At 39.3% G+C, this 13,618-nt stretch overlaps 1 protein-coding gene across 1 annotated transcript in view; it reads right to left on the bottom strand.

Moving 5' to 3' along the window:
* The window catches only part of col4a6 (collagen, type IV, alpha 6), a gene marked incomplete in the record, with an annotated part of 89,722 nt that extends 82,272 nt beyond the window's left edge, over positions 1-7,450 (bottom strand). Inside the window, 1 exon segment of the mRNA XM_037688398.1 lies at positions 7,370-7,450. Coding sequence (XP_037544326.1) covers positions 7,370-7,450 — 81 coding nt within the window.
* Between the last annotated feature and the right edge of the window lie 6,168 nt (positions 7,451-13,618).

The following is a 13,618-nucleotide window of genomic DNA, read 5'->3' as shown; positions in this document are numbered from 1 at the left end:
TGGCCAGTTAAAACAAGTTTGTATTGTTTCTAGGATATTGTTCAATGGTATGTCTTTCAATAAAATAATGTTGGAAAATTGAAGGTGCATTGGGAACTTATAACACCTGACAGTGTCGCTTATAAAACAAAATTGGAAACGGCAGATCAGACTTTTTAGAAATCTGTGATCAGTCAGAAAACTCACTACTGAAACAAGAACGGCTCTACAATGAGACAGGAACTAAAATAGCCTCCATAAATACAGTTAGAAGGACTATATGGTCACAATACTGGCTAAGGACTGTGAAGTGGACTATTTGGTACAAAAGTACACATTTTAATCTACAGTTATGTTTGCATATATTTCCTAGACTATATAACATGTCAGTTTTGAGCTCAGAGTGAGTAATATTCCACTTATGAGCTTCAGTGATACACAGAAAGAAATAAAGTGCACAGACTAGTGAGGAGAAAGATTTAAATCAAACCATTCCATTTAATGAACTCATAGAAGAATCGTGAAATGGAATAAACACACACGCATATATATTATTGATCAAATGTTTTTATACGACCTTAGAAGAAATTTGGAAAAAGGCTTTTGTTGTGAAACATGCACCTAAAATCACTAGATGCCACTGTGTCTTGCACCTACATGCCCACTCTAAGCGGATGAACATTGCTCACATATCGCAGAAAAGGAAACTTTGACTCGTCTTGTCCCATGCACAGAAAAGTCACTATTTGTGGCCTCTAAACTGCTCATGAACTGCGGATTAACCTTTAGTTCAATGGGTGGCATTCCTCACATATCTATAGAACATCACGCAAAGGATTCACCCTTTTTGAAGCAGAGCAGAGAAAGTTTTTACAAGCTGACATGTGAGTGAAGGAAGCTTAAATATATAAGGCTCTTAAAACGTCCAAAAACATCTATTCACATGTTATATCTTTGGGCACGAAGCTGAAGAATCATGGTGATGTCACATGACCATACAGGTAAATAAGACATCTAGATAGTGCAGAGGTCACATGACGTGACTCACTGGAGCAACGGCGGCCATAACATCTGGGCCTAGCATTGTTGTAGATAGTCAACAAAATAGTCAACAGTATGGGCTAATTATGTAAAAATTGTATAATAAAAAAAGCAATAATGATATTATTAATGAAAAAATTATTAATATAATTTTAGAATGTATATAAGTAATCTAATGTACATAAAAAAGTAAAAATGTCACAAATGCTACGGTTTGACCGAAGAGAAAAAGGAAAATGTCTCATTTTGCAAATCAGCAGATTTGATTTGATTTACCTCAATGTAATCCGACCGCAATTGAGGCTAACAATATAATTGTTTACAATTAAAATTAGTTTATAAATCAGATGCCGTCGCTGCTAATTATTGAATTGGCTAGTAGATATTAGCTTCTGTGGCAGCTAGTGTTATACAGAGTGTAGCTCTACGCTGGGTCATGCTACAATTTAGCACAGCTTATTAAAAAGTACAACCTGGTATTGCAATATCTAAAAAAGTGTAAAATAATATTTTATATTTGAATATTTTTAGGTTTTCATTACACAAACCTGACCTGTTGAGAAGATGGTTATAGCCAATATCAGTAGACAAGTTTTATCCTTCAAAGTATCACCGGGTCGGCAGTGAACAATTTCTAAGTGTCGACTACAGAACAGGTAAATAATAATAAATATACATTATTAAAAATAAATAAATAAATAAATAACAAGAAACAACCATTCACTCTCTCATTCACACCTAGAGACAATTTAGAGTTACCAATCAGTCTAACATGCATGTTTTTGATCTGTAGGAGGAAACCAGAGTACCCGGAGAAAACCCGTGCATGCATGGAGAGAACATGCAAACTCCACTCAGAAAGACCCCCAGCCGGGACTTGATCCGGCAACATTCCCACTGAGAGGCAATAGCTCTACTGCCTGAGCCACTGTGCCGCCCTTGGTTTTATTCCACATATAAAATATTTTAGTTATATGCTCAAAAAAAAATTGTTTTTAATTAATTAAATAATTATCTCTATATATCTATATCTATCTATCTGTCCCCCTCTTACAATGCTGTGATTGCTAGTATCACTCAGCCCTCTGTGAACAGTAAACAGCCATCAGTGTGCTAATGATCCATTGTTAGGCTGATGTTCCTTCTTGAGCATGTGATCAGCTGGTTTTGGTTGTCAGCAGCAAAACTGGTTGATCCACTCTGAGAAGGTGCTATTTAAGAGACTGAGCTGAATACAGCACCTCAGACTGAGGAAGTCTCTCGGACGAGAGACGAAACGTTTCTACATTTTTTTTGCTTTGTTTTGGTTTTTTTTTTTTTGAATGTCCAGAGGACCAGAATTAACTTTTTTAGATAATGTTATTGACATGAGATTCAAAAGATAAATTGCTATCGAGGATGACACCCAGACTCTTAGCTGTAGGGGAGGGAGAAACTGTGGAATCATCAACTTTAATTGTGAACATATTACATTTGTATATTAACTAAATACACGTCATTATCGTCACTGTCTGCATGAATTCTGAAAATGTACTTTTTAAACTTAGGTATACAGTACAGTAGATCAGACACTGATCACTGTGATTAGCTGCAACTAGCAGAGCCTAAATAAACACAATCCACTGCTGTTAAAACCATTTAAATGTTAGCAACTAAGATCTTTGTTTCAGTTTGTCTGGAGTTTATTCAAGCTGCTCTGAGCTCTTCAAGCTCTGGAGAAAGCTGCAGGCAACATTACAAAAATAACTCCTACTATGACAAACACTTGAAGCTTTTAAGTCAGTTTACTTTAACAATCTGATATAATCTATAATTCAACTTGAATTGCTGCAATGTGTTGATGTGTACTGGGAGGAGAAAAGGTGACAAAAATGTTGAACCTGTGGAGAAGTGTTGCAAACTGGATGTGAAATTGAGATGAGGCCTGGCTGTCGGCCTAAACCACAACATGCATCATTCCAGTTTGATGAGAACTGTCTGCAGGCAAATAGTTCAGCTTCAGCACGGGGACACAAAATACATTTGCTGCATGAGCAGCGTCCCCTCCCCGTTTGGTCCATGTCCTGAGGCCTTGGTCTGTCAGGCAATTAAAAAAAGTGCAGGAAAACGTATTCCTACAATACTTAAAAAGGATGAGGGTGGACATTACTTACAGAGTTATACAATAATACAATAATACTGTCACGCACCATGCAAAGGTGGAATTATGTGAAAGGCACACAGAGAAGGTGATTTTGGCACGAAGCGAGAAGAAAAGGAGGAGGAGAAAAGTCGGTGGTGGATGTTCAGCTTTCTGCCTTCTGATCTCCACAACTCCTCTAATCACAGTGACAGAAGGAGGGCAACAGAGAGGAGGCGAACAGGAAACAGGCCAGACTGAACTGTCAGAAGAAAAAGACCAGAAGCTAAAAAATAAAAGCCCGACTATTTTTGTGGTGGATTAATAACGGCTCCTTAAAAGGATTGTTCATTCCTTGTGGAGTGGGGTTCGGTGTTATTAACAATTCATATCTTACCTGTTGTAGATAGCTCTTACACTCAGTTTGGAGTAATTTAGTTTAATTCTGACCAGGCTAACAAGCTAAAGGCTAGTACTACCAAGCTGGGTCAAGAACAGAGCGACCTAAAACAGCTCCAGTCTTAAAAATGTCATAGCTTTTCCTGCAAACACTATTTTATAACCTCTGATATCTCATCCTGTTACGTGTTGCCAAGGAAGATGCCAAAAACAGCCAAATAAATGCACCCACATTAAATTAAATTAATTGCTGTTCTTGAACCCTTTGGAGTAAATTCAAAAGTTTGGTCTGGAGCTGGCGGGCCGTTGCCCGTTAACTGTTATTTACATGAAAATTCACGGTTATTATCAAGCGCATTAAATGCAACAGCAGCTAGCTGTGGCACTTCTGGTGTAGCCTGGACTTTTATTAAGATTATCATATTATTGCAGCTGGAAAAATCTTGTAAATCCAAACCGGTAAAGCTGTAAGTTTATAAAATAGCATTTCTAGAACGGCTTAGAAATCTTTGAGACTAGAGTGGTTATAAGATGGCAGCATTCCAGTTTGGTCTTTGTCCCACTTGGACTAGATGCTAGCTTGTCAGTCTGTTCAGAATTAAACGCTATTTCTTCCAGTTGAGGTTAGTCAAAAAATTATCTACAACAGGTAAGATATTGATTGCTCATAATTGTTTTAATAAATGGCTACCAAAAGGGGCAAAGAAGCAAAAAAGGCAGCATATAATTTAATTGACTAAGTTAGAAAGGTAATTGAGTTTACTTGATCATTTTTTGTTAGCTTATTTCCTTGGTTTTGTTAAACATGAATTCTTCCTCAAGTCTTTTCCAACTATAGTGGTCTGATGAATTGTGTTCCTCCTGAATTCCTTTGATCTGAAATATAATAATCCAGCCTTCACCTGAGAAGGGTGGAGATGTCGAGCACTGATCCTCATTCACTTCACTCCTGACCGCACCCAGAGCCGAAACTGATGGATTAAATGTGGAAACAGATGATAAGCCATCGCCCCGAGGGAAAGCATTTCTGCCTGCTGTCACAACATGTGTGCAAGGTCTTTTGACATAAAGGCAGCAGACACTGAGGAAAAAAAACACTCAACATAATAAATTACTAACAGTTGAAAAAAATGCACGTGAGACACAAACAAAAGGAAGTTACAATGACAAAAAAATCATGAAAATTATGGTCTTGGGCACTTTGTCAATTTTAGGCTAGAAATAAAGCAATCATCAAGACTTTTACAACATTTTGTCAAAAACAACACACCTAACTTGGCTTTTTGACTTTATTACAGTGACTGTGCAGGTTAGAAACAAGATCTGTGAATGAGGTTACACCTAACTTAACCCTGCTCCAGTTCCAACACAGAAAACGAGACAATTTTGCTAATTGTGTGATCAGCTAACATGCTAATTCTGATTAGCATTACAAAACATCCCTCCGCATTTAAACTCTGTAGCCACATGCTTTTTCATGTTTCTGGTAAAATGCCATATGTGCTACTTATTTAATGGGCTATGATTTAATGAAAGTCGGGGTGGGGGGAATTTACTGCAGTCTTTCCTACTTTTTATGGGAATGGCAGCCATATTGGATTTTTGGCTGAGGTAGAACAGGAACAGCTGAATTTTTGAGCTAGAATTCAACATTTGAGGGAGTTTTTATTTAAAACACAGATTCTGAAGACAAATAAAATGCACCATTAGACAAGTGTGTGCAGCACCAGATTGGGACTTTCCTTCCAGTATAAACACAAGTCTTTATAATCACTGGTAGCCATCTTGAATTGGGTTGGCGCCATAAGTTTGATTATTCCTTGAAAGCTTCATTAAAATCTGTTCACTGGTTCATGAGATATTTTGCTAACAGACAAGAGTTAACATCACTTTGTGTGTTTTTTTAAGGTCAGGTGGCTGTGGGAGACATGTTGAACTGGCTCCAAAAGTTAATCAATTATCAGTTGTAATATTCAGTAACCATCTCATTCAGTAACGCATCGTCTCCCTTCATGTTTTGTCAGCTCAGCATTACCCAGCTATGCAGCTTTAGCTAATATTCCCTGTCAGTCCCTACTGTTTGCTCATACTTTACAGTCCAAACACTTTCATGAGCACATGTCGAGCTCCGAGGTTTTACAGGCCTCTATAATCCATACACTCTTAGCTTTAATGGTTGTCTGAACGGTTGGCATCTGGACTTGTCTGTTGATTCCTTGAGTGTCTCCTGATGGTATCCAGATAAGATTCACATTTACCGGTATTTGGTATACTGAGTTATATTGTTGGGACAACAGTGGCTGATGAGATAAAGTTTCCTTTAAGGTGACCTATAGCTCTTCATCTTTCTTATGTTACAGAATTCTCTCTTTATTATACGTGGGGTTTCTTGGTTTCACAGGCAGACAGGAATCTGCGATTAAGGGGATGGAAAAATGTACAAAAATGCTTTAAAGTTTTTAAACTGGCGATATAAAAATTGCTTTGTACTGGTATTTTTTGATTTTCGTACCTCTTCTTAGTAAATGCCCATTAAGTAATGCAAACGATTCAAATATACACAATTATTGGAAACAACTGTTTGAACTTGTAACATTTTACGTTATGAGCAGTGGTGGGTACAGTTCCGCTAATCTGCTAAACACTAATAGCGTAACAATTTTTTTTGTTTAGCGGATTAGCATTTTTGCTAATTTGGAAACCCTTAGCGGAATAAGTTTCCATTAAATTATGTTTTGCCAAGTCTGCTAACAAACGTCACAAGCTTGTTCCTGTCTGCTGTGGGCGTGTCTCGAAGAGTCCATTAGGCATGCTATTGGCTGACTATGCGTGTACATGACAAGATGTGATTGGTCAATGCAGCTTTAACTGGAAGGAGACGAAGACCGAGTGACAGTCGCCTTAGGTGTTAGCTGTTTAGTGTTAGCTTCAACTAATTATTTTACTTGTGTCGTGGTTTACACTAACACGATCTTTATTTAAACCACTGGCATGAAAGGCAGTGAGAGATATGCAATACTCTATTGCATTTTAATAAATTGGTTTAGGATGTTTGAATAGCTGTTGTCTATACTGAACAAAAATGTAAATGTAACACTTTTAATTTTATTCCCATTTTTTATGAGCTGAACTCTCTAATCTAAGACTTGTTCTCTGTACACAACAGGCCTTTTTTTCTCAAATATTGTTCACAAATTTGTATAAATCTGTTAGTGAGCACTTCTCCTTAGCCGAGATAATCCATCCACCTAACAGATGTGGTATATCAATCAAGATGCTGACTAGACAGCATGATTATTGCACAGGTGTCTTAGGCTGACCACAATAAAAGGCCACTCTAAAATGTGCAGTTTGATCACAGCACAATGTCACAGACGTTGCTAATTTTGGGGGAGCGTACAACTGGCATGCAGACTGTAGGAATGTCTACCAGAGCTGTTGTCCGTGATTTGAATGTTCACTTCTCTATCATAAGTCATCTCCAAAGGCGTTTCAGAGAATTTGGCAGTACATCCAACTGGCCTCACCACCGCAGACCACGTGTAACCACACCAGCCCAGGGACTCCACATTTAGCATCTTCACCTCCAAGATCATCTGAGACCAGCCACCCAGACAGCTGCTGCAACAATCTCTTTGCAAAACCAATGATTTTCTGCATCAATTGTCAGTAACGGTCCCAGTGAAACATCTGCATGTTCATCATCTTCAGCGGGGTCTCCACCTGACTGTAGTTCATCATCATAACCAACATGAGTGGGCAAATGCTCACATTTGATGGCATATGGCAGGTTGGAGAGAGGTTCTCTTCATGGATTAATCCTGATTGTACAGGGTAGATGGCAGGCTGTGTGTATGGCGATGTGTAGATGAGAGGCTTGCTGACGTCAACCTTGTGAATCGAGTGGCCCATGCTGGCGGTGGGGTTATGGTATGGGCAGGCGCATGTTATGGACAACGAACACAGGTGCATTTTATTGATGGCATTTTGAATGAACAGAGATATGGTGACAAGCTCCAGAGGCCCATTGTTGTACCATGTACCATCATCACCTCATGTTGCAGCAAGATAATGCACAGCCCCATGTCACAAGGATCTTTACACAATTCCTGGAAGCTGGAAACATCCCAGTTCTTGCATGGCCATCATATTCACCAGACATTGAGCATGTTTGAGATGCTCTGGATCAGTGTATACGACAGCGTGTTCCAGTTCCTGATAACATCCAGAACTACATAGCCATTGAAGAGAAGTGGTCCAACATTCCACAGGCAAACAGATCAACTCTATATGAAGGAGATGTGTTGCACTGCGTGAGGGAAATGGTGGTCACACCAGATACTGACTGGTTTTCTGACGCACACACCTCCGGACCCCCAATACAGTAAAACTTAATATTTTTAGAGTGACCTTTCATTGTGGTCAGCCTAAGGCACACCTGTGCAATAATCATGCTATCTATATCAGCACCTTGATACACCACAGCTGTGAGGTGGCTGGATTATCTCTGCAAAGGAGAAGTGCTCACTAACACAGATTTACATACATTTGTGAACAATATTCAAGAGGAAAAAAGCCTATTGTGTACATTATAAAGTCTTAGATCTTTGAATTGAACTCATTAAAAAATGGAAGCAGAAACAAAAATTGTGTTAGATGTCCAGGACTCATAAATGTGATGCAAGCATAAACTGATGGAGCAAAAAGAAGACAGAGCTGAATGTGGAAAACTCTGCTGAATATCTTTTCCCATTGCGTTTAGTCATGTGATCCACTTTGATGTAAAATGTAGTGTGGCCAAATTATATTAGAAGAATCAATAGAACATCCAAGGTTTAAAAAAAAAAAAGACCTGTCATGTTTTGTCTCTCAGTCAGATTTAGGAATGTGTTTAATCCGCACTGTGTCAATCAGTTTGTCATCGCACCGCGTGAACCTAAAGAAGAGCAACGTTTATTTTAACGCTTGTCAATCACCGTCATTGCACTGATCGCTTAAAGGAGCTCCTTAACTTTTTAATGAACCTGAGTGACACCAGCTGGAACTGTGAAATCTGGTTTGGAGAGGCCTTTGGACCCCAAAAATAATTTTTACTAGGGTTTAATCTTGATGCTGAGAAATTACTTTAATGCATCTGTTTACAAAAATAAAGAATGGTCAAGAAAGGAGAGGTGACCAAAAAAGGAAATAGAAGTTTGTTTTATCTCTTTCCTCTTCTTTACTATCTCCCATCAGTTTTGTATTTCTTCTTGTCAGACTCTTCCTCACGGGCCTCTCCCTTCCTCTCCTTCATCCCAATCTGTGACCCAGACATCCACCACAGGAGACTAACCAGCTGTGTTTGGGGCTCCGACATTTCTCATCTGTTTATTCCTCTCTGTGTACATGTGATGGTCTGAAGCTCTGTGTTATGTAGGAGCACTAAAGGCTCTATGTAAGCACACGTGAAATTACACGAGGTTCTTTTCCATGTTAAAGTGACATATGAAGACTAATGCATGTCAGTCTGTATATTCAGGGGCAATTTGGCAAATCTATGCATGTAAATACGTTTGAGTCCATGTGGATGCTCCGTGTGTGTTCCTCTCTCATCAACAGGCCACCCATCTGGAGTCAGGTCGTCTATAAAGTGGCCATGTGGTGGAAATTTGTTCATGTGAAGTGGATACAAACAGGATGCTGCGCACAGCTAGCTGACACGTTCAACGTAAAAACAGTGTACCTTAAAAAAAAAGAAAAAAGTAAATACAAATAAACCGTGGTGTTGAGTTAAAATTTAGGGGTGCCAGAGCAACCCCCAAAAGAGACTAAAATAAACACATTATGTGTGGTTTCTGAGTGTATTAGTGCAGGATCATTTCTTATCTACAAGTTGTTTAGTTTATCCCACACCGCAGGCAGGTGCGCCTCCTCACCCTCCTCCCTGCTCTGCACCTAGCTCCGTCTCAGTAGCAGACCTGCATCCTGTAGCCACCCACGAAACATAAAGGACCAGATTAAACTTGGTCAAAGGAGGTCCGACAACATTATGAAAGAGCAGGTCAAAGATGGTGGTAGTGTGCAGAGAAGCTCGGTATGGAGTGCAGATCAGATTCATCTGGGAAAAGTTCCATTCACATGCAATTCAGTTTCAATTCATTTCAGTTTATTTATATAAACTGCCTAATATTTAGCACTTTGTCACTGGCTTAGAAAAGAGTTGCTCTCAATCCTCACTCAATTCAGGAAAGCACCCTGGTCACTACAACATCACTTCAAATGCTCTGACTGCATGACAAAGAGCTTTATGAGCCGAGATCATCATCTCTTTCCTGCAGTTCAGTGAAAGTTCAGATAACTCCTGCAGTTATTCACACATCCAATTGTTGACAAACGCACAGGAACTTAAACGTAGCGCAAAACGTTTAATTATATTTTTGTGTTTTTTAATAAAATTGCCCATGACTTTGAACTTTTAGGAGTAGTGATTTTTTTAAGAGTGGAAGCGGAAATGCGAAGTGACAGCCCTGATGTGATATGAGGAAGCTTGTTATGTTTAAAATTAGTGTTTATATAATTGTTTTCAGTTTACATATCCAATATAAGTTTTACTCGCTCAAGGCAGAAATATTTGTTCATAACTTTATTATTAGTAAGCCTGAAAGTTACTGGATCCAAGCTAACAGTTGCTGGAATGCACCCTATCAAAAATAGGAGAGTTCCCGGATCCAGTTCTGGCAAGATCCGGCTCAAATTAAGCCCTGTAGGCCTACATGGGCTAACCCAGATAATGTAGCTCAGGAGCTAACTATGTTCTTGCTAATACGACGTGCATGATTCATGGAGCGAATCCTTGAGTCTTTTATCTGGTATTGCAACACTGCATGGGCCCTCAAGCACAGTCTAGCGCAAATGATTTAGTTCCTCCCAATGCTAGGAATATTGTCCATGAGGAGTCTGTTTTGTGGCAAATTATTTCTGGATTACAAAAAGTGTAAGTCTAAAGTCACTGTATAGCACACAGAAAAAATGCTAATGCTACAATAGATCAGGTATGAACTGAAAATCCCTCAAACTTGTTTTTGTCTCCCCAGCTGCCCTGGAGTCAAAATGACCTGTGAGACCTCAGCGTTCATATTAAGGCTTCTTGGGTCATTTTACCCAGTGGCAGCCGGAGGGTTAAGTCAAAAGTGGCAACTTCCTTACAACATGACTAAAAGCTATTCATAAATAGGCTTTGCATCCAAAACAGTTAGTTTGGTAAAACAGAAAAAAAATATTGTTGGAAACCCTCCCATGGTCTTTACATTTGCTCATAAGCAAACATGGCAAATCAAATCAGAAAGTTGATTTTTACTTCCTAAAAACCATATATAATCTCAATGTTCTCACCCACCTCGACATTTTCCAAGGAGCATTGACACTGTATGTTGTTCTATCCATCCATTAGTTTTATCTGCTTCTTCCTTACACTACAAACATATTCTGCTTCTCTCCACCTTTAATATTCATTCAACCTTTATTTAGACGGTATCTTCTCTGAAGACAAAAAAGGAATGTTTGTAGGCATCTTGAACAGAGACATGATAATAGACTGAATCTGAAGCCAGAATAAACTGTGAGCTTCAGTCTAGACTTGACTAAAGAAAAGGAATAACTCTGCGGGATCTATTGCACAGTAAGACCTGTATTTGGGTGTTAGTCATAAATTTACACACCGACAACCTTTAATAAAAAGGTCTGACTAAAAGATTGCATTACATGAAAGAATATAATTTTATAAATCACCACCCCTTTCAAGTCCATAAACCTAAATACTTGTAGCTAATCAAATATATATATATCTATTTGGACTTTCTGACATAGTAGTTAACACATTGAGAAGACAAGTTTCTTTACTAAGAAATCATAGTTAGACAGCATGTGGTAACGTATATCCAACCACAAAGAAGTGTTTATGACTCTACTACAGTATTCCAAACAAGGAGCCTACAAGACATATGGGTATAATATGTACAGTATACAATCAGACTGCAATACTATCGGATAACATAATGGTTACACAAGCTGGTGAGTCTGGATAAAAACTGCGAGTTGTAAATGTGGAACAAATGTGAAAATAAGTGTTGCTTGCACACATTTCTAAGAAATTTATAATCAACTTAACCGTGTCTGGCATGTCTTTCATAACTAAAACTGTGTATTTCAAATGAAATGTCGCATGTTTATTTTGAATGAGCTCTTTTCAAACACCCCTGCCAAACGTGCCTCCATCAACAGGTGTGGCACACATAAATCGGCATGAAGGCTACCACACAAAGTGACAGCGCCAACTCTCTGGATAATCACATCTTTGAAGTAGACAAAACAGCCTTCGCCTGGAGGAGGTAAATGTGGGGAAGATGGGATGGCGGTATAGATAATGGGTTGGAACAATGGAGGGAAAGAGAGCCCGAGTTGTTAAAGTTGTAATGGTTCCCAGACGGCTCGGATGAGACATCTGGGATGAAAACATGGGTCTAAAATTGGACAGGTGAGACTAATGGTGTGGCAAAAATATTTGAGTAAACGTTAGAAGACTGTATGAGAAGAGTATGAAGAAAAGGGAAGCCCTGAAAGGTAAGGAATACCTTGAAACAAGATCCACCCTCACCTGTGCAACTTTAGATTTGGAATCTTGAGCAGAATCTGCCAGAAGAACGAGGACAGGTGAACAGCTGAGTGAGGGTTGAGAGGACTATCTATGCCTTTCAGTTACAGCAAACTTGAAATCTGAGATATGCACCTCAAGAAATGAAACAAGACACTGAGCCCCAGCACTGACTTCAACCAGAGACACCCATTACCAAACAAACAACGCAAAACTTGCTTCCACTTTTCGGTTGAAACTGAGCCTGTGTTGTTGGTTTCTTCTTCTACCTCTTCTACTTTTTTGCAGCCATTCCCTTTTCAGGGGTCTCCATAGTGAGTCATTGGCCTTCATCTCACTCTCCTAATTGTTTAAAGGCTATAAGCTAACAAACAATTAGGATTTGCTTTAGCATGCTAATGCCAACATTAGCATTGAGTCCAGTGATGCAGTGAGATTTACTAGGCCATCAACCCCAAGTGACACTGTTGATGCTGATCCTTCTTTATCATCAGGTTCAGCAACAGCCCCTGTATCTGCAATACCTACGGCTGAGGAATCCTTGCCACTGTCCAATGAAGAGCTGCCCACATCTGTCGAAAAGGCAGAGGAATTAACAGAAGTGACAAAAATGGAGGAAGACATTACAGTTTACCCTTCTGAATCCTACTGACATGACTGAAGACTTACATGATGCCAAAATATCTGTGAGATTTCACACTTAGTCCTAAAACAATGGATACGGTGAAAGCATAAAATTGACTGGGTTACATGTTTCTCTTTTGATACAGCCGGGGGTGTTGTTTCAGGGACACGTCGGCTCAAACTTTGATTGTGCTTCTTCTTCTGACTCTCATCATATTCTGTGAAGTGGAACAAGTTAGATGCGTTCCCACGGCTAGTTGGAACAACTCTCCGTCACATTTTGCAGCACACTGAAACCTGCAGTTTATTGAATCTTAGATAGCCGAACCACTTCCACACCTCCGAATTAGTCTTTCCTCTCTTATCAGTGATGTCATCTGCTTTCTCTTCGCTTGTGAAAGTTTGTTCAGTCACATTCTGACGGTCATGGGCACTCATTTTGAAGTGAAAACTTAACGCACGTTGGAGATTAGCCTAGCCTAGCCTAGCCTGCTACCGCTAACGCCTTCTGGACTCGAGATCTGTGTAACATCTACGTCACCACGCACTTGCGTAGTTGTGTCGCAGCTTTTCCTGTCTGGGTTGAAACTGAAGTGGCCACTTCAACCCGAACAGAAAAAAAAATGTGTCAGTGAAACGCTGTAATCACATCAAAAACGTGCTTAAAACTCATATCACTGTTATTTAATAAAATTATATTGTGACATAAATAGATATTGAATTGTCCAGACCTACTGCATCCATATATCTCCTCTTTGTCTTTTTCCTGGCAGCTGCATTTCTAACATCCTTCTACCAGTATACCCACTGTCCCTCCTCTGGACATG

Source organism: Nematolebias whitei, chromosome 1 (genome assembly GCF_014905685.2).
Source record: "Nematolebias whitei isolate Nwh7 chromosome 1, NemWhi1, whole genome shotgun sequence".
NCBI classification, from domain to species: domain Eukaryota; kingdom Metazoa; phylum Chordata; class Actinopteri; order Cyprinodontiformes; family Rivulidae; genus Nematolebias; species Nematolebias whitei.
This window is presented reverse-complemented; position numbering and strand designations above follow the sequence as displayed.